Source organism: Nyctereutes procyonoides, unplaced genomic scaffold, assembly GCF_905146905.1.
Source record: "Nyctereutes procyonoides isolate TBG_1078 unplaced genomic scaffold, NYPRO_anot_genome, whole genome shotgun sequence".
NCBI classification, from domain to species: domain Eukaryota; kingdom Metazoa; phylum Chordata; class Mammalia; order Carnivora; family Canidae; genus Nyctereutes; species Nyctereutes procyonoides.
The window spans coordinates 11,041,142-11,063,346 of record NW_026575033.1 but is presented as its reverse complement, the minus strand read 5'-3'; the positions used below and the strand labels follow the sequence as shown (position 1 = coordinate 11,063,346).

The 22,205-nt window shown below is 44.5% G+C and overlaps 1 protein-coding gene across 1 annotated transcript in view; it reads right to left on the bottom strand.

The window, feature by feature from the left end:
- Positions 1-166, bottom strand: part of LOC129504510 (WD repeat-containing protein 49-like) — a 48,692-nt gene extending 48,526 nt beyond the window's left edge. Inside the window, 1 exon segment of the mRNA XM_055317231.1 lies at positions 132-166. Coding sequence (XP_055173206.1) covers positions 132-166 — 35 coding nt within the window.
- Between the last annotated feature and the right edge of the window lie 22,039 nt (positions 167-22,205).

The window sequence follows — 22,205 nt, the reverse complement described above, 5'->3', positions numbered from 1 at the left end:
TATCCAAGCACCAGGATGAATATCCAAGGACACAGAGATTGGAGGGAGGCTGTCAAGGCATCTGGAACCTCAAGTTCCCAGCCCCCCACCCAGGACCCCTTAAGAAGCAGTGTAGGGCTCTCTATGCTTACCCATGAGAACCCTTCCCACACTTCAGAAGCTCCATGGCTATGGAAGACCAGTGTCACTTAGGACTCTGGTTCTCTGGTTCCCAGCAGGTATACTGAGAAATTTTTTCACTGTGCGTGTGTGTGTATGTGTGTGCATGCCTGTGTGTTAATGGATGAGATGGCTCATCCATTACAGGGCAAAGCTCCAACAGATTCATTCCTTTTCACCTAGATGCAAGTGAAGAATACAATCAATTGTCCTACTGTGACTTGAGAGAACCAAAACTTCTGCAATTATTATTACCAGTACTGTTTCTTTTTCATTCTTCTCCCAAAGGTGTCCTTGTATTATATCTTTTGAGCAAATGAGCGAACACCTCTAGTCAAAGGGAAATGAATAGTACCAGGTGAATCCCACCCTGTGGGGAGGTTTTATTGACGTGCCACTGGACTCTGTTCTCCCTGTGCCCTGTTCAACAGTCTCCTCTGTACTGCTAAATTTATTGACTGCACAAAGCTAAGAAAAAGAATATACTGGATGTCAATGTCAGCATTTAATATTATTTTAACCAAATAGATTTATCTATTGTAAAAAAATCAATAAAATGAAATTTAGCAAGAATGAAGGCTCTGCATTTAGGTTCAAAACATCAATTTATAAGAAAGGATGAGGAATACATGGCTTGAATGTGGGAAGTAATGTGCCAGTAAGTAAAGGTTTGGTGGGCCATATGGTGCCTTATGGTGTCCAGTCCTGACTATTCCAGACAGTGTCTGGAAGAGAGGCTTCATGACAAGATATCTTGAAATGAGGTCATATGAAAGACAGCTGAGAAAACTAGAAACGTTTGTCTGGAAGAAGGGAAAACAATAGCCATCTTCAAAAACTTGAAAAAGTGCATTTGGGGGAATTTTTTTTCTTTTCCTTTAAAAATTATTTTTATTTCTATCTGAGCTATATGTACTTGCTTAAAGAGTATAATAATTCTGCACATTTGAAAAGCTTGACTCTTCTCCCCATTTCCATCCCCAAGGATCTCCACACTCTCTCCTTTTAGATGATTATTTGGTATCTATTCCATGTCTTTAAATAACATGCCTGTATTGCTTCTTTTGGTTTCTCAGACTGGAGTATTATCTTTTGACTCTCTATTTTCATTTGCTTAGACTTCTGAGTACTTAGCATTTTTTACCCATTATCTCAATCTCCTCTCAAGACAACCAGCCCTGTGAGACGTTCATTTCATTGGCTTCATTTTCTGATTTGCTCTGGCTGCCCTGAGCCTGATTCACAGCTATCATGTTGGGCCCTCTTTTTATTGTCATCAGGGGGATGCTATTTGCTCCTCTTCTTCGTACCTCCTGTTTGCTCTCTCCTCTTGTTCTTCCTCTTTTCAGTTTTCTCCCTCATTTTATAAAGAAAATCTTTTTAGCACTTTTCTAAAAGTGTACATATATGGGAAGTACACTTTGAAACACTGCATCTTTGAAAATGACTTTGTTCTACTCCCACATTTCAGTAATAGTTTATCTGGGTGTATATTTCAACACTGGAGATAATTTTCCTTCAAGTTTTTTTTAAGATTTTATTTTTAAGTAATCTTTATACCCAACATGGGGCTCAAACTCACAACCCTAAGATTGAGAGTCACATGCTCTACTGACGGAGTCAGCCAGGTGCCCCTCCTTTGGATTTTTGAAGAGATTGCTCCATTGCCTTCTAGCTTCCAGTATTGCTGGGTGAACTCCAAATCCATTGTGAGTATTAATACTATGTATGATGGACTGAATTTTTCCTCCTCTCAACACTTCTGGAATCTTCTCTCTGCTCTTAATGTTTTGGGAAGTGATCTCAAACCATTTATTTGATTATTTTCTTCCCTTTCTTTTCTCTTTTTTGTATGCCCAGTACTTGGATATTGTACTTTCTGGACTGGTCCTATGGTTTTCTTATCTTTTTTCTTTTATTTCATTTTTTTTGTCTTTTTGTTCTATGTCTTGGGGAAAATATTATCTTCTAACGATTCTATTGAGTTAAAAAATGTTTGTCACAATTTTAAATTCAAAGAACTTTTTATTTCTCGAATTTTCCTCTATAATGGCAGCTTCCTGTTTAATGGATTTTATCTCGTCTTTCCAGAGATAATAATGATATTGGATTCCTTTTTCCTGCCTAAAAGGTGAAGGTATGGCATCAATGATTTAGCCAGTAGGGCTGCCAATTCTGGGGCCTGTGGGGGAGGGGGTTCTGCCTTGTAAAATGGTTCTTTGGCTCTCAGCTTTTCCCACAGCTGACCTAAGGATTTAGTTTTTTGGGGTTTCCTAAAAAACTTGCCATGTTTTTATCTGTCTTCCAAACTCCACATTTTTGCTGCTGCTGTTTCCATTTACTTTATCCTTGTGAGGCTGTACCTTCAGAGGAAAAAAAAATCCCCTTCCTGTTGTTAAGATGAATTTTGTTTAGGTGGGAATAAAAATAGAGGCATGTGTTCAACCTATCCTGTTTCCTGGAAGGGTGGAAAGTCTATTTGGAGTCATATAAGGGTTTGCCTTCTAACATTTAGAAATAATCCATATTTTGGGGGGCTGCCTTGAGAAAGAAGCTCCTTTTTTCTGCAAAGGCCAAGCCAATTTGAAACGTCTACCTCTCAGGGATGTGGTTGAGAGGCTTCTAATTCCACTGGCTTGGTCACAAATTAGATAAGGTGCCTACCTGAGACCTCACTCAGAATCCTTCACATCTCTTATTTAAACCTTCTGATTACATTACAGTTATTCCAGGCTTAGAATAATATTCAAATATTCAAATCTGAGAAAATGTGCTATTGTTTTGTTTCATTTCCATACAGTCTACAGTGTACTTTTGTGAGGGATGGCCTTGTTGAGGAAGTGACACTTTGAGGGAGAGTTTGCTCCTTTGGGTTCTGTCCTCCAAGGATTACAAGGGATGAGAAATATGTCTCTAGCCACCATCTGAGAGTTGCTTCCTCTGCCTTTCTGAAGCAATAGTTGGGGAAGGAGTCTGCTTCCAGCTTGACACACACAACCAACATGTTACAATATTTCTCATGATGAGAAGACCCTGAGGCCCAACCTGGGCAATGATAACAGTAGAAAAACAGATGAACTAGGAAATGCATATGTATTGCAAAAAGACTCCTCATGTTTTAAAAGGGTTCTCCTCAATCTTTTGCCAAATAGAAATTAATCCTTTCAGCTGAATGATGCATCTGACAGATGCTGGTAGGGAAAGCTAAATATTAAGGAACATAAGATTATAGTGTGAACCACTGCTAATTGAATAGCATGTCAAGAAAATAATGCACGACTGAAATTATATTTGGTCAATGGACAAATAAGAGGCCACTTATCAAGATTCCTCTTATATTTAACTTTCCACTCACACAGCCGTCACATGCAGTTAGTTGATGAGCATATATGCTCACAAGTAGTTACCTGAGCGCACTCCTTCAGCCATCCCTTCAACAGCTAAGAAGTTAATGTTTTATAACTAGTTTTTAAGCATTTTCTAATGCTTAACTAATTATAAACTGAAAATAAAATCCTTTGAATTCAAGATCTGATGAAGAGCCAGCAACCACCCATCCATGCATCTGTCTATCATCCATGCATCCATTTAATGTCCACTAAGGACTCAGAAATAAATTACTACCCTCTAGGAGTTCTCAATTTAGTAAGAAAGACAGATTGTGGACAGAACAATTTGTCTCAGAGCTATAATCCCAATCATTGAAGTATGCATGGACTGCTCTGGGATGCACGGTATGGAGAAGAGAGGCTTCCTTGAGGAAAAGGGGCTTAGTGAAGTCTCAGAAGGACACTGTGGTTGAGGCAGAGGAAGCCATCTACACAGCCTCATGGCATGATGAGAGGAGAGAAGAAGATGCTTATTAAAAACCCAGCAGCTTTAGAACATCGGGGCCATTGGGAGTGTGAAAATACCAGGAAGTGATGAATAAATAAGCAGGGCCCCAATCCTGAAATATTTTGTGGGCCACACTGACACGTTCAGATTTTATCTGAAGACTAAGGAAAAGTCGCTGATAGATTTTCCACAGAACAGAGATATCACCATCTCTCACAGTCTCCTCTGCCTCTCCCTGGTATGAGTCACCATCATCAACACAGTGATTATTCAACACAGAAGTCAGAGCATATCCCCCACTGCTTAAAACCCTCCCATGGCTCCATCCTGCTACAAGGCCTCAAGTAACTTCCCTTAATTCTGACCTCATGCTCTCTATTCCCTGCACCTATTCTGCTCCAGCCACACTGGCACACTTGCTGTGCGAGCTTAGAGTACTTCTCTGGTTATTCTATTTGCAAGGAATGTTCTTCTCTGCCAATATCCCGTGGTTCACTCCCTCACCTCCTTTGAGCAAATACCAGCCTTTCAGTGAGGACTACCCTGGCTACCCTATTTTAGCCCATACTCAGGCACACACACACACACACACACACACACGCACCCACACACACACATGCGTGCATGCATGCACACATGCCCTCAACACTGTTGATATCCTGTGCCCTGCTCTGTTTTTTTTCCTTCTATCCATATGGCCTTCAAAGATATCATATAATTTATTATTTTTATTGCTTTCTTCTTCCCATTAGACTCTTGACTAGGTATCTAGCAGACATTTTTGTTGTATTCACTATCATGTCCCAAGCAACTAGGATGAAGACTGGAACACAACAGATGCTCAGTAATGCTTGTTGAATGAGTGGAAGATTAGATTTGCTGTTTTACAAAAAGACACCCAAAAAAATATGGGAAATGATCTGTGGGGATCTGATGTTGAAGGCTGAGGAGGTGGATGAGGAATTTGTCGCTGTGATGGTGATGATAGGTTGGATGCAGGAAGTGGCTGAGGGGAGAGAGAGGAGGACACAGGTGATGATTGCTAAGGAGAGAGAATTTTCAGGACTTGGTGACCAATTATTTGAATGTAGGGCTGAGTGGGATGACTAGCCTGGAGTGGGCATCTAGTGATACCATTCGCAGAAGCAGAAGAAGAGAGAAGAGACGCTGTCGGTGAATGGCAAAGACATCATGGGCTGAGTTTCAGACATGCCATCCTTCAGTTCTCTGTGGGACAGGTGAATGGATGCTTACTGTCTCTATGTATTATGGCGTGCATATGGGCTTTATGGTTTCTCTCCCCTCTGTACAGCCCTGATGCAAACATACAATTTTTGCCAAAATCAAAACAACTGATGATAATAATTTATTGTCTTCCCCATGGTCTTTATCTGAGGCTTTAAAAACAACCTCGGTATGAGGCACACCCAAGCTCCTTTCTCATTTCCCCATTGTCCATTTTCACAATGACACTCAGAGGTTAAGTTTTGAATCCCTACACACCCGACACCCTCTAACTTTCCCTGAAATTATCGTGTCTTTAGCTAGTTTACTTGAGACAGGAGCAAATTCACTGTAATCCATTCTTCAGGGAAACCACTAGTGGTTTGTTTTTTTGTTTTTTTTTAATGGCAGCAAGGCTCTGGCTTCTCTCCAGTTCCTCAAAGCAGTAACCTCCTCTCATGATAAAACTGTACCCACTTGCTAGAAACTCAACAACTTTGTTCTTCTCTTTCTTCATAGCTCCCAGATGGCCACCAGCTGGTCTGGGCTATTTCTTGCATTCTAATCCCTTTATCCATCCTCCTGGTTTTCTTTTTGATCTCCGTGTTTTACCCCTCCTTCTTCCAACAGCCACCATACTATTTACCCCTCTTTGGAAGCACCTATTTTCTAAGAGAATGTGAGGATTTTTTGGAGGATTACATCTTTTTTTTTTCCTTTTGTATTATAAGGAAAACCAGCTGCAGGGCCATGTGGGAAGAAAAGCTATCCCTGAGAGGAAGACAACAACCTCCTGCATGAAAGGGGCCACAACAGACTTTGTACCCTGAGAAGGCTATAGGGGGAACAAATGCATCCGGCACAATCCAGAAGCCACAGCACAGTCTTCCAGCTGCGCTCGGCACTCTTCATGGGCACAGCAAGATGTCTGGTCCCCATCCTGGCTTTCTAACCAGCCAGCCAGGGTGATGGAAAAATGCACCATTTGATCTCATTTGAGTGCTCTTCTGTTCCAATCTTCCATGACCATAGAGTGGTGCACCCTATCCCCAGTTGTCTGCAATATAGAACTTTTATTGATTTACAAGATTATAGCTAGAAGACTGTCTGAAATGACAAATCAAGGAATTGAAGCTAAGGTGTCTGTATGTCTGTGTCTTCAGCTGTGTTTGTTAGGCCCCTGAGGGTCTGTGTTACACGTGTTGGAGGGAGAGTTTCTGTGAGGTCTTGGCGAAAGCCTCTGCAGGTGATGAGTCTCTGTGTGAGTCTGTCTGTGTGTGTGGTATGGCCTATCCAAGGAGAGGTATGGACATATTTGCACATCTGGCTTGTGTCTATCTCTGTGTGCACACAAGGACCTGTGCAGGGCAACTACGTGTGTGTGACTGTGTGTGTGTGTGTACAGGATCTGTGTGTGTGGCTGCACACGGGATCTATGTGGGGTGGTAACTGTGTGCAATGCATCTGGATCTCTAGATGGTATTTGGCAGTGTGTGTGTCAGAGGGTAATGTGCAGTGTTCTGGAGGGGGTAGCTGTGACTGTCTGGGTGGGAGTCTGAGGGGTGAAATCAGGAGATACATTTGGCTGAGTGTTGCAAGGAAATCTGTGGAAGATGTGTGGAGGGGTGTGTGCAGGAGTTTGGAGGGCATATTTTGAGATGTTTGTGGAGGATGTTGGGATATTAGTAAAAGTGTCTATGTGGTGTCAGTGGGGTGTGGAGGGGTTGTAGGGTGTGTGAGAGTGCCTGCAGAGTATCTACAGGGCATTTATGGGGGTGAATGTGTGAATGTAGGAGTGTGTAGGGGTGTTTTACTCTGAAGTATGTAGGGGAGTTTGTAGGGCATTTGTGAAGAGTCTGTACATTTGTCTTTGTGGATATTTGGGATGTCAGTGGGCAAGTTTCTGTGAAGGTGTGGCTGGGTGTAGGGGTGTCATAGATCCATGTGCCTCTCTGCATGGGTACATCTATCTGTGGAGATATGGTACATGAAGACAAAATGACCTCGGAAAATGCCCACAGCAGCACACCTTGCCTTGCTTTCGTACCTCATTGTCCCCAGAGTGTGACCGGGACAGGCCCGGTTCCCTGGCCAACAGCGAGCAGCTCCCTCCTTGGGATCCCTAGCCACCAACAGTGATTTGCTGATGCCTCTTCTGCACACTGCTGGCCAGTATACCACACTGAGGGCATGGTATGACTGGGGTATCACCTCTCTCCCATGAGATGGATGGAGCTGTACTGTCCTGACCCCATTCCTAGGGCACCCACTAATGTACCAAGGGATGCCTCCGCTGATAAAAGCACAAACTTGTCATCTCCAGGACTAACTGGAGAGACAGCAGAGGGAGCATGTTCAGCACCCTTTCTACCAGTAAGCTTTCAAAAATGGTGCAAAAGAGCAGGAGACACTTGGATTTCAATCTGCTTTTCTCCAAAGGGAGAAAATGAGATGTCCTATAGAGATTGTGCTTTTCAGTTTATTCAGCCAGCTTAGAATTAACCAATGATACATCCATTCAGAGGACTTGTGCGTCTCCTCATCAAGAGGCCATTGTTGGCAAAGTGGTATTTATGTTTAACGTGTGCAGCATTGGTGTTAAGCATTAACAATTAAGTCCCTTGAGTATCTCCATGATATGGCTTGTATTTGCTCCCAGGTTTGCAAATGGGAGAAGCAAAGTGGAAGGAAATCACAGTCCTATCTAAGCCCCTGCATGGCCCTGACTCCAGAGCTGCTAGCAGGGACTCACAGGGCCCTCCTCTGGTCACTCCAGCTATGGGGGGGTGACATTCCCGGAGTGAACTCAGAGGGCCCAAGCAAAAGCAAAAGCTCCCAGGGAGACAGGTGAATAGGCTTATTCACACAGAGGTCCTAGAGATCCTGGGCAGTACACCTGTGCTTACCATGAGGGGCGTTAAATGCCCTCCAAGTAGAGCTCTGAGTCGTCACCACAGAGTGATGGTAGCCAGCTATTTCTTCTGTCTGAAGAAAGATATTTTATTCATTTCAAAACCCAAAGCCAGGGCTGTTCATTCCTGATGTACCCCTTCTTATTCATTTCAGATAAAACTTCTCCAGTTTCCAGGAAGCACCACAGGTGGCCATTCCGTCTCCACTCTGTTCTGCTGACACAATGAGGGCTTTGTTGGTTCCTTGGCAGGTGCTGGGATGCCACCTGAGCCCCATTCCCAGGACGCCCTCGTGTGCAGCCTCCCAGTCAGGTGAGCTAGGTGAATAATCTTCCCTGTCCTCCTTCTGGATATATCTAAATTACCGTGTTTGAATTTCAAAACCCTTCTGGGAGGAGAGGTGGGGCAGCTATTGTCATCTTCAGGTTCTGTGTGGGGACACAGGAGCAGAGGTAAGGCTCTGGAGACAGCCCATGCTGCAGGGAACACCCGGACAGGGACCAGAGCTGTGGGCCAGCATCTCCTATGACTTCAGTCTCCTTCCCCCAGCTATCAGGTCTGGATGACAGGTGCCATCCTCTCTAACAGCATCCATTTTACTGAAAGATGAGGCATTGCTCTAAAGCCTCCCAACCTGGTGGTGAGTGAGAAAGCCCTAGGGGTGCTGCAGACAGTGAGCATTATAGAAGGAGGGCTATGCATGGTGATCGGTGATCAGCCAAACTCTGGAAGACACTGGAATCCATCCGAGCACTGAGGGTGGGAGAGGAATTTGAAAAGCCAGAACAGAAGGAAGGGCATACTCCAAATGTGCAGGCTGTAAGCCAAGACGTGGGGAAGGCAAGATTCTGAGATGGCCCACCTTAGAGCCCGCAAGGAGATGGATTTGGCAAGCTGGGCAAGGCAAAGAGGAATGGAAAGAAAGAGCAAAAGGAAGAGGAGACAGCAAGAGAGAATATCCTGGGACAGGTGGGGTAGGAGGTAGTGTGGGGGGGTGTCCATGCCACCAGCAGACATATCATAGGAGACATATGGTGTGTTGGGCTTTTGGTACCATAGTTTCAGGTTTCTTGACAAAGACTGACTAGTCATTCACCATAGGCATTTCCCTCTTGGTGACTGTTTACCTGTCCCAGCACCCACTGCAATTAAGGTGACTTAATTAAGGTGACCACATAAGGTGACTGACTTCTGGAAAATGGGCAGAAGTGATCCACAGTACTTCCAGGTGTGATCCCCAAGTCCTCCTGTATGACCCCTCACTCAGCCGTCTTCCTTAACCTGCTGCCTGGATGCAGAGGGTTCAACACCCTAGGGGAGCCTGGGTCCTTGAACCACCACATGGAGGCCACACACCAAATGCATGCAGTGAAGTGTTACATGAGCAGGAAATAAATGTCTATTGTGAGAAGCCACCAAATTTGGCGGCGGGGGGGTGCTTTTTGTTGCAGCAGCTTTCCTACACAATGCAGACTATGTTTCATCTGATCCTCTGAACATCTTATGTTCAGTTGAAATGTTCACCCTGGGTTTGTCTGTGGCTAGTTTTGGGTTTCACTGCTCTCAACCTGGAACCAAGCAGAATGACTGGACGCACCCTCAGAGAACATTTCTTGAGTGAATGAATAAATGTACCAACTTTGGAGTCCATAGTGGTATTGTAGCCACAAAAGGGGAGTGTTGGAGCAGGGAAATAAGTATATCAGGGGGTGGGATAGTGAAGACAATCTAAGAAAGGAGAAGAAAAAGTTAATCCAAGCCCCAAGCTATCTTCAGAACATTTTCTCAGTTTATTATCTTACCCCATGGCAATAGGTATATAAAGAGGCTATGTCCTTGCTTAAAAATGCATTATTCCCCTTTTTTTGAAATTAAATTTAAACTTCAATATTTATCTTAACAGTTCACCTACAGAAGCCAAAGACAGAATGTTCATGCATCCCTGCAACACAGTTTAAAAAAGAAAAGAAAAATAAATTCCCTTCTGAAGTAAAGAGCCAACATACTCCATTTATTTCCCATGCTCTAATAAATAGCTGGTGCTCTCTTGGCAGAATCAATAAGCAATGTTTTCCCAGTTAAAAGGGAATAGATAATTCAGGCTTCTCTGTTTCTCCCTGAGCAGATGGGCTTTCATATTTAGCAAGTGAAACTGCCATAACCTTGAATGGGACATGAGTTTGGCCAGACTGCACTGTCCAAATGCCCAGACCTAGGTCACAGGGGGAGCTCCCTGTCGCGTGTGACTGTGTGCACAGAGGACCTTGATCACTCCAGGACATTTTTCATGGTGACCTGCACTTGGAACAGCACTAGGGCCAGAGGAAAACATTGGTATTATAGCAGGTGTGTATAGTAGCAAAACTTGCCCTCTCTTGTATGAACTAACTGCTGCCAGTTTGTCCACGGGAGCTTGCTATCGTATTTTCTGGTATCAGCGTGGCTAAAGAATACCTCCATGAACAAGTAGCAGGCCCCGCACTAACCGCTTTGTATGCGTTGTCCCATTAAATCTTCACAATAATCCTGTAGGGTAGACACTTTGATTCTCTCTTATGCAGCCTGAGGCAGAGGGAGTTTGAATGATGTACCCAGAGTACCAGAAGTCCTAAGTGGCATAGATGCTGGACTTGCTAAATTTCATGTGGTTTCTGAGCTCAGGTGAATCAGCAATGGAACCAGCTATGGTCTTAGCTGGTTCACACTATGTGGAGTGCATGGTCTGTAATGTCATTGTTTTACTCTGTCTTGATACAAATCTCTAGAAATCTCTGGACTCTCACTGTGCTATTTTTTTTAACCTTAGTATGACATACACCAAAAATTCTGTGGCATGTGTCTTACATAATACTTTCCCAGGACATAATCTATTAATGGAAATTACATTCTCACCCTTGGGTTCTGTCACTTTCGATTATAGTACCATTTAGAACCTCATTTCATTTCAAGAGACCACTGTATACTGTTTCCCTCTCTTCACATTTCCCCTAGTTTTCTCACTCTGCACTCCCTCCTTAGAGCCCTGAAATCTACTCCCTGTTCCTATGATGACATTTTTCTCATCACTGGTTCCATTTCTAATACATCGAATGGAACTTTTCTGGGCTCTCATCTTCCTTGAGTTCCCTGGATGTTCAGCTGCTAAGCAGCTCTTTCCTCTCAGACACCCCTTCTCTTGCTGGTACCTTGTTCCTCTTGGCGACTTCCCTGCACCTGCTATGATTCCAAGCACATGCACTGTGCTAAATACTCCTGTGTTGGTTTCATTTTTCCCCCCAAAGGATTTAATGGCAAAGGTCATTTATTGTACTATTCAGTTTCTCTTCCATTGGGCCTAGCTAAGGGCTCATCAGATAATATTTAATTTAATTAACACTTATTCTGGCTTCCAGCTTCCAGACTTCAATGATACCACGACCCCAATTAAGTTAAGCAGTTCATGAAACCAGTGGTCATATCAGGATTATTTGCCCGATAAATAACAGATCATAATCAGTACCAGTGACCAGTGACTGTGACATCCTGACAATAAACTGCTTCGCCCTGGGAGTGCCTTTTTTTTTTTTTCTTTACCATTTCCTTTAGAAAGAAAGGAAACCAAGGTAAAAACAAAAAACAAACAAACAAACCACGAGAGCTCATTGCTAGTCTGAAATCATTTTGCTTCCAAGTCTTATCAAATCATCTCAGAGGCTTTGTTGGCATTATCTGCTAACGACTGTAATCCATCTTTCCAAATGGAGAGAGGCACCAGGCGGCCAAACATCACCCTTTGTCCAGAGGGCTGAGGTCTGAGGTCACCTCCCGACTGTAGTGGCAAGCACGCGAGACCGGGCCAGCTGCCTGCGCAGGGCCTCTGGATGCATTTCTAAAGGGTGATATTTACAGTGTTGGATAGCTGGGCGCTGGGGAGCTTAATGGGATTCTTAATAAAGGCGGCTTTCATTAAGACAGGGAGCACAGGCAAGGTGCCCTCGCTTTTGAGGGAAGGACGACCCGGCACAAGACGGATGCTCCTCCTCGGTTTGGAAATCACGCGGGTCAAGTGCCTTGTCATGCATTAACAGCCTTTTTAAGTTCCTGGCAGATTGAGAGGAACGGCTTAGATAAATGAAGGAAGAGGAATCATGGGATCTGTCTTGGTAGTATAAACGCTGAGAGACACAGCAGCTGCATTTAAACAGAGCAATTTGCTAAATGAGTGGTTGGCTACTTTCCAGATGGCCAATGTGACACAGGGCTTGGATGAATCCTTTATTCAATCATGCATCTGTCTAGACTGAAACGGGAAAGGCCAGGTTCTAGCCCCTGCATCAGCCGCCCGCAGCCACAGCCCCAGCAGCTCCGAACCCCTTACATAAAACATACTCGGTTATGCCCGTGAGGCTGCTTGGCCAGAGACCAGCTGGGGAGGATGCAGCAGCAAGGCATGCGGGAAGCCTCGAGAAAGCCAGCTCCTCCGCTGAAGGACGGCCAGCTCGGAACAGGGGCTGTCTCTGTGCACGTCTGCCTGCTGGATCGCTTCGCTGGCCTACCGGGGACACGCAGCCCATTGATTTGAATAGGACAAAGTAGCTAAGCTTAGAAAGCAGAAATATTGGTTGTGCCCTACGTGTTTTCCTTTATGTGCACTTTTAAATCATTCCACACGCGTTCTGCCTTGATTCTTCTAGTTAGGTTGTAAAATCCCCAAGGCAGATGAAAGAAGCTATTCTTAGCTTTTACCCACGACCCCACTCTCCTGCCCTTTCTCTTTGCCTCTGACACTTCATTCAGTCCCAACTCGAGCACCTCTTTAGAGATGCTATCTCAGAGATATTGGCTTGGGGGGGGGGCAGAGGGGTAGACCAGATGATCACTCCATTCTGGGGCTTCTGGGGCTGTGATACATGTTGATTGACCAGTGCAAACTAGGACAGGTAAAATGGAGCCACTCGATGGGCAGCCTGCCCAACTTTAATAAAATAGGCAGTCATGGGACTTGCCATTGGGCTGTAATGGGGACTTATAGGAAGGCAGCTCTACTGACCTATTTCTCTCTGGTAAGTTATCCCCCAAGTCTATTTAATTTTTATTATTGTATTGAAAGTTTCCACGGTGAGAGTTTCACTGCATTCTTTAGCAGGCTACTGAGTCTCATGGCTGGAAGTTCTGACCACTTAGTAAACAAGTCCCCCCAGCCTCAGCTCCACCCCCACCCCTCTGGGCCTCCACCCTGTTCGGCAGCTTAACTTCTGACTCAGGAGGAAAAGTTTAACCTGGTGATTCACCAACAGCACTTCCTGTGATTGAGGAAAACTACTGTCTGCTTAGGAAAACCTCTGAAGCACTTCATTTCCTGCTGTTTCTGGGCTACACAAGGTGGAAAAATTTGAGTTCTGCTCTATGCTGATGCACGAAAGCTTTCTCACCACCATTTTTTCTCTCTTGGATATTTCCTCTCATCAGGGCTCTGTTGACCCTTCTGTCAGCTTGAAATAAACACATCAGATGAACAGGGCTGTCCGATAGGGAACATAGCATTATAGTCCTCTGTGGGTCTCGCCCAGACTCCACTTCTTTTGTAACCAGCTGAGCCAGATTTCCTCGTCTGTACCACAAAGCACAGAAAATGATCTGTGGGATGATTTTTTCAGTTCTGCCAAGGATGGTATCACTCTAGATGTATAAGTGAGAAGCTAATCCACACACAAGGGATGCCTTCAGTTGTGGTTGCCCTAGACTATATCAGTGGAGGTCTTTATGACAAGAGTCTAGGCTATGGAAAGGGAGTTATTCTAACACCTAGAATATTCTAGGAGTAGACATGCCTGAAGGTCAGAGCAATGAAGTCACTGAAGTCTGAGATAATTACAAGTCTGTTCAAGGCTTTGCAATGAGAAAATAGCTCAGAAAGGGTATAAAAGTAGATTAATAATTTTAAGAAACAGATTTCTCAGTCTGCTGAATGTAACACTGATGAAAATTATCAAATGATCTTTAAGCACATGATCCTGAGCTAGATGCAATAATCTAAAGAAGTCCAAGGATAACTACTCATCAAGAGGACCTGTGCTGTGACGCTGGTGAACCAAGCTCCCGTTCCTTTTGTCAGCGTATTGCAAATGTAGCTTCCCCTATGCTGCTTGTGACTGGGTCCTCAATTCTCAGTCTTCAATACATGACCTCCAAGAAGTATGCAAATTGCAAAGACCTTGAAACCTCCTGAGGATGATTAGGTGACAAGACAGGCAGAGCCAGTGGGTCTGCCTTATAATGAACTTACTTCTCTCTCAGGCACAACGGATGGCTTTGCTAGATGACAACATAAACTCTTTGTTGCTACATTCATGTTAAGCCTTTTTCTAGCCTAGGGAAAATTTGATCTTTAAAAATAAACATCAAATGAGGACTCAAACAACTTTGAAAATGTCGTGGCTTTTTTCACATCCAAATATAGCTCCACAAAGAGTCCCCCACGACTGACATTTTATCTTATTAAAGTGCTGTTAATTAAGAACTACAGCCACCAGCAACAATGACTAAAGCAACAGGCTCCGGCGCTCTTCCTGACATAAAATGCGACTCTGATTTGCTTAGAAGCTGAATCAAAAAGAACCCAGGCCACTGGCTCATTCGCAGGTAGTCCACGAGGGGGCGGTGCACGATCGAGTTTCCAGCACGCGGGCTTCCACGCTGGTTGGTTGCTATATATACACCTGAAGCGTGGCAGGCCTTTTACACCAAGTGAGCAGCGCTGCGGCGATGACAGGTGTAGGGAGCAGCCAGTTACTGCTCCCCGCACAGTCTGCCAGCAGGATGAAATGAGGTGAATCATTTGCATTTTTACCAATGAACCTGCATTATAATGAACGGGCAGTGTGCCCCGGGTCGGCCTGGGCTTCGCCTCCCCGGCTTTGGGGGCACCGCACCCAGGACTGCGGCAAGGAGGCGGGCGGAGCCGCGGGGCCCCGTTTACCCGGCGCCGGGAGCACGGCTGACCCGCGGCGGCGGGGGCGGGGGCCGATGCTTCCCCCTCCCGTCCCTCCCCTCCCGGGGCCAGAGTCCGGGTGAGGAGTCCCGGGCCCGGAAGCCGCGCAGCGTAAATCCAGGACACGGTTCACCTCCCGGTGGGTGTGGACGGCGCCCCCTAGCCGGGAAGTGCGCAGACCACGCCCCGCTCCCACCGGGGGGCCCTAGGTCTCGGCGCGAGCGCCCACCTGCTCTCTGGCTCCTCGTTTTGTCTCTTGTTTTATTAATCTGCATTAAAAGGCTTTAGGGGAGGGGGGTCCCTGGGTGGCGCAGCGGTTTGGCGCCTGCCTTTGGCCCAGGGCGCGATCCTGGAGACGCGGGGTCGAATCCCACGTCGGGCTCCCTGTGCATGGAGCCTGCTCCTGTCTCTGCCTCTCTCTCTCTCTCTCTCTCTCTCTGACTATCATAAATAAAATATAGGGGAAGGAGAGAGCAAGGCCACACCCGAGCAAAATTAGACATCGGGACCTGTTGGATTTCAGTGTCTGAAACGGTCCGTCTTCCCTCCTCTCTCCGGCGTCCTCTAGTCCATTCCGGAGCTAGTGCCCCCCTGGTGGTCTGTCTTTGCCCCGTGCTAATTCTTTTTTTTTTTTTTTTTTTTTTTTTTTTTCAGAAAGATCCTAGGATACCAGACCATTCAACTTTCGTTGTGTTTACAGCACCCTGTCTCTTCCCCCTCCGGAATCTGCATCTAAACCTTATTTGTAACTGGGAAACAACCGAGACGGGGACCCTCCCTTCTGGCCTGGATTTGCAAGCGCTTCCCCTGCCTAATGGGAGGCAAATGGGCTGTGCTATCACCGCCCCCTCCCCCCGGGGTGCTCCATGTCACTGCCTTCAGAGTGATTTTTTTCCGTCCAGCCCTGTTTCTTCACAGTGACCTGGAACAGCCTTTCTGTTTTGCTTCAAAGTCAGAAAGCACAATGGTTACTGCACAGACTTGGATCAAACTGCATTCAAACCCCAGTCTGTCACCTCCCAGTCTCAGGTACGCTCAAAAATGAGGCGTGACTGCTCTGTGCCTCAGTTTCCCCATTGTCACAAATGGCAATCATAACGTCCGTCACCTTGTGGTTGAATTGAACGGATCGAATGGAAAGCACTAAGCAAGAGCAAGACACCAGGCTTGTGAACCAGCGCTTCATACCTGTTACCTCTTCGTATTTTATTTATTTGACATAATGTTGCTTTCCATCTTCATTTCATCTCTTCTTTAAGACACAGATGCTCCCACCCTCCTTTCCCCCCCTTGCTTCTCCCTGAAAGAATGGCAGATGGTCTTCTGGCCCCTGAATAAGTGCCTACTGCTCTCCTTCCACCACCACCACCACCACCACCACCCCCATCTGATCATCCCCATAGAGAATCAAGCACTTGTCAGGATCCTAGTACCTACAGCAAAGAATGTAAAGAGAAAGGCTCTTCAGACATCAGGAACAAGCTGGGGGGGGAGGGGCGGGGAGGAGATCTGACAAATGTCCTTTATGTCACGCCCTGGTTCTATTTGCAGACCGGTCTTAGAAATAGGCATTTGTTTACTTCTCCCAGATCAGAAGTGATTTCAGATTCACTTCATTTGTCTACTTCCACTGTGCAGCTTTGTAATTAAAATAAGAAGCTTATTTTAAAGCCAGTGCAATGAGAGCTGAGAGATAACTGTAAGGAGGTACTGCTCCGTAAAGCTGACTCTAAACCATGTCAGCCAGCCTGGAAGGAGTGGCAGGGATCCCTCCAGTCACGTGGGAGTAGGAGAAAGTATGGAGGGATGATTGGCTCCCCAATCCAAGTGTATAAGAAGAAGAGTGAGGACATTCCTTTTACAGAGAAGCCAGATTTTTATGGAGAAATGCCGCAACTCCCAGATTTGAGTAAATGGCGGGTTCCAAGGGTTTGGGCAACACTGGGCTGGTGAGCCTGGGTGGTGTTGGCAGGAGGGGTAGGGGAGGCAGGGGGTGGGATGAAGAGGCTGAGCAGGAGGAGATGATGAGGAGAATGGGCAACAAAGTAGCAAAACCTTGAGTGTGGGACCTTTGCTTGCCATCCCTGGAATCTTCAGTTTTGTCTGCAAAAATCACCAACAACGTTTGGTGCAGTTGGATTTCTTGTCAAAACCAGTGAAGTGGTTGTGGATGCAGGAGGTGGACACCCACCAATATCTGGGAAGCATCAACATTACATCTGCAAGTCTTGTTTGACATTATGTGGCCACATTAAATTTGGCAAATAATTTGTCAGTTTATATTAGGTTTATTTATTGTTCTTTTATTTCCAAAGACAAGAGGGGCCTACTAGAGACATTTCTTGTTTGTATCTGTACAGAAATCCATGTATCTCTTAAACACTTTAACTGTTATCTTATAGACACCAGGAAGCTGCCAGTGGATGTTGTTTCCCTCTTTTATGTGGCTTCTAGGAAGTTCAAATAGAAATATGCTGGGCAGCCTGTGTGGCTCAGTGGTTTAGCTCTGCCTTCGGCCCAGGGTGTGATCCTGGAGACCTGGGATCAAGCCCCGTGTCGGGCTCCCTGCATGGAGCCTGCTTCTCCCTCTGCCTGTGTCTCTGCCTCTCTGTCTCTCTGTGTGTGTGTGTATGTGTGTCTCATGAATAAATAAATAAATAAAATCTTAAAAGGAAAACAAATAGAAATATGCTATTCATTTCTAAAAATTATTTAGGTATTATAGAATATATTTTGCTCCCTGACTTTATCTTTCTATATGTTTTTTGTCTTCACCCCATTCATGTATGTGCATGCATATAAACTTTTATTCTCTTCTTTGTTCATTGCTGTAAATGTTTCCAAATCCTCTTTTAGACAATGTGGTTTTAATAAATAAAAACAGCAATAAGTGTATTTTTGTATCTCCTGAAGTTTTCATACTTTAATCTTCAGTAAAAGAAATGTTCTTCGGGTTTTGATGTCAAACCGGTTTGTTAATATTTTCTTGGCTTCTATCTCTAGAGTCCTGCTTATGTAAAAGACTTTTTTTTTAAGATTTTATTTTTAAGGAATCTCTCTACCCAACATGGGGCTGAAACTCATGACCCTAAGATCAAGGGTTGCATGTTCTTCCTACTAAGTCAGCCAGGTACCCTGCAATAGGCTTTTTTTTTTTACCCTAATTATTGTTAAGATGTTCTCTTATATTTTCTTAGATCTTTATCTGAAATTTATTTTTATGCATATTGTGATATAAGGACTTAGTTTTTTCCCCTCAATAAATAGCCAACAGTTATTTGTCAGACTATTCTCCCACTAATTTGAAATGCTTGCTTTATCAAATACTATTTGCCACATACACATAAGTCTCTCATCAATCCATCTGTCTCTTCTTCACACCAGTATATTATCTCTTGCATTTAGTATAACTTAATAGTGTGCTTTGATATCTGGTAGCTCAAGTACCTCCTCATTCTCCCTTCTCAACATTTCTTGGACATTTTCACATATTTACTCTTAGAGATGAACTTTAGAATCAACCTGTTGACCTCCAAAACAATCTCACAGAGATTTTGATTGGAATTCCCTTGAATTTGACATTTAATTTGGGGAGAGGTGACATCCTCACAATACTGAATTTTCTCATCCAGGAACATAGCTGCCTCCTATTTATTTGGGCTTCCTTTCAGGTTTTTAGAAAGGTTATCCTCTCTATCTTAACACTTCTTGTTAAGGTTATTTCTTGGAATATTCAATTATGAACCAATTTCTTCCTTAGAGAAGAAATGAGAAAGATAGTAAGGAGTCAAGTTCCCCATGGCCAAGGTATTCTTATTCTGCAGCCATATTTATCTGCAAAGACTTCACATACCTTTTCCTAGCAAAGACCAGTTCAGTCCACATACAATGTTGGAAATACTGGCTGAGAACAGTTGGCAGTTAAGTAAATTGCAAAAAGAAAAAAAAAAGTCACACATGTCCGTCAAGAAGACGAAGATCTGAGGCTCTCTACTATCAAAAAGACATGTTTTGGGGCATGGGGGTGGCACAGTTGGTTATGCATGCCATTCTTGCTTTTGGCTCAGGTCATGATTTCAGGGTTGTGAGGTCAAGCCCTGTGTCAGGCTCACACTCAGCGTGGAGTCTACTGAAGACTCTCTCTGTCTTCCTCTGCCCCTCTCCTTGTTCGCACGTGTGTGCACACACATGCTCGCTTTTTCTTTCTCTGTAAAATAAATAAATAAATCTAAAAAAAAAAGACCTGTTTGGACCAAAAAAATTTCTCTCTACCTCATATATATATATAATTTAAAACATAGAATTTAGCTTGTTGCGAATTGGCATTCTTTCCAACACTACTCTTTTCATAATTCTTGGGATTTAATATCAATCATAAATAATCCATCCAGTCTACCGGGATCTCATTTCCTTACAGCGGTTTTATCCTTACCATACTGCAGCCACTCATTGCTATGGTCACACCCTTGATTTTGTCATTAGTAATAATTGACACCCTCCAGAATCTCAATCTCAAACATTCTACCTCCAGTCTTTCCAGCTTATTTTACATTGTACTACAGATTTAACTCTAGGACTTCGATCTGTTTAACCAAACACATTTTCACTGGCCATAACTGTTTTGTGCCTCATTTTCCTTCATATGTGGCTTAGATTCCATGGTCAGTTACAACCACTTCCTCATGTGTTCCCTCCACTTTCTCTTTTGTTCTTTCTTGGCACAAGCACACCCCTGATTCATTTGGATTTTCCACCCACCCCATGCATGAAAATGTGGCTGGAGACAAACCATACAACTGTGCTGAGTGGTCTGACTTCAACTTCATGACCACAAACCACAAATATGTTTTTAGTGCTTCCTGGCAGCCATCCCTCATCTCACACTCTCCAAGACCATTTCCACTTCCTCCTTTGTCTGAAAATCTCCAACATCTCCCAGTTTCCAGTCTCAGATCTTGCTTTCTAAGTCACTGAGAAAATGAAAACTCTCTAAAGAGGCCCTCTGCCAGATCCCACCAGATCCCCTGCTTTATCAATATTCTGGATCATTTCCTTCGGCACACAAACATGCTCTTATTTCTGTCATTGGGGAAAATTTTTTTTAAATTGTCTTGATTGCTTTGCCCCTCTAATTATCACCCCAGTTTTCTCCTTCCCTTTTTAGAAGAGTTGCCTGAGATAAGGGTTCATGCTACCCACTGATTTTGCATACTGCCTGTCTCTTCCACGAGGATGGAAGTTCCCTGAGATCATAGCTTTCACCTGTTCTTCCACTGTCCTGGGACCCCAAACAGTCCCTGCATCTATCCGTGGAAGTACTTACTTAGAAAGCATCCTTTAGGGGCACCTAGGTAGCTCAGTTGGTTAAGTGTCTGCCTTTGGTTCGGGTCATAATCCCAGGGATCTAAGATTGAGCCCCATGTCAGGCTCCCTGGTGAGCAGGGAGCCTGTTTCTCCCTCTCCTCCCTGCTCATGTTCTCTTTCACGATCTCCATCCCTCTCTCAAATAAATAAATAAAATATTTTTTTTAAAAAAGGACATCCTTTAGGGATCCCTGGGTGGCTCAGCGGTTTAGTGCCTGCCTTTGGCCCAGGGTGTAATCCTGGAGTCCCAGGATCGAGTTCCACATCAGGCTCCCTGGATGGAGCCTGCTTCTGCCTCTGCCTGTGTCTCTGCCTCTTTCTCTCTCTGTGTGTGTCTCTCATGAATAAATAAATAAAATCTTAAAAAAAAAAGGCATCCTTTATAAAGTTCTCTGTGATCATTCATCATTGTGAGTGTGGACTGGAAGACAGTCTGTGCTAGCTGAATGCCTGTGTCTGGCCTTCATCCGGATTCCTGCGGGTGGCCCTCATTCACCCTTGGCTACTGGGCCTGCAAGCCCATGCTGTGACCAGCCTCAGCCAATACCACAGCCTGCCCTGGAGGTCATAGGGCTTCTCAATCCCAGTGTTCCCACTATGTGTGGCCTCTTTGATTTCTGAGCCTCAGCCAAACTCAGGGATCACCTCACCCACTCTGGGCTTTGTCTTCCAGTTGAATAAATGTTGGTGTCAAGGACAGTGTCTGTTATAGTCTAGGTACTCCTCCAAACCCATTCATTCCTTAATTCTTCAAATATAAATATATATTAAATATATGCCACATGCCCAGCACTGATCTAGGCCAATGGGATATCATAGATAAAATTCTTGTCATCAAAAAAAAAAAAAAATTCTTGTCATCATGGTGCTTATAATCTAATCCAGAGGCAGATAGTAAACAAACAGTGGTTCCCCATGAGAGAAGTGGTCATGTGCAGCCTCCTGCAGGGTGTTTGTGACAACCAACCACAGGGCCTAAGGGGCATTGATGGCACATTCCACCAATGGGCCCCCCACCATGTCAGTGGGAGACCCCTGAAGTCACTATTATGGTGGGTGATAGGAATTCAAAATAGAACTGAACTCGAGTTTTGGAAAATACAATAAGTGATGTTTCTTCCACACCCAAAGCTACGGACTGAGATTCACACTTGTTACGTTATTCCAAGTACATTAAAATAGGGGAAACGTACTGTGAGTGCATCCCCGGCCTATCTTTCCACCCACCCCCCCCCGCCCCCGGCAATCTTTGCTCCTGTATATCGGCCTATTTTTCTTACAAGACTGTTGAAAAAAATGGGAAGAGTTGCCTAGAGTGGAGATCTCTGCTCTGCTGTTGCTCACCCTGAAAGGAGCCTCTGAATCTGCCTCGTGGCATGAAATCACCAACTTCTCTAAGAGAGATAGACTCCAGTGGTATTTCTGCCAAAGAAATCCCAGAAACACATCCATCCTGAGTATCAGAGCCCAGAAATTATTCATATCACCCTGCAGCTCTGGCAAGAAACCAGGTTCCTGGAATTCAAGGCATCTGAAGCATTTCATTGTTGCAGTAACAGCAACAGACATGGGTGATAGCAATCTATAAAGACGGAGTTTTTCAAAGAGGGTATCTTTGATTTCTTATTAAGATGAAAAGGGAACCAATTTAAGACTGATAATTTCCTGCTTCTTCAGAAATTTCTCTGGCTTATCGGTGGGTGTATCTGAGTCTCCATAAAAGAAGCAAAGGCTCTCAT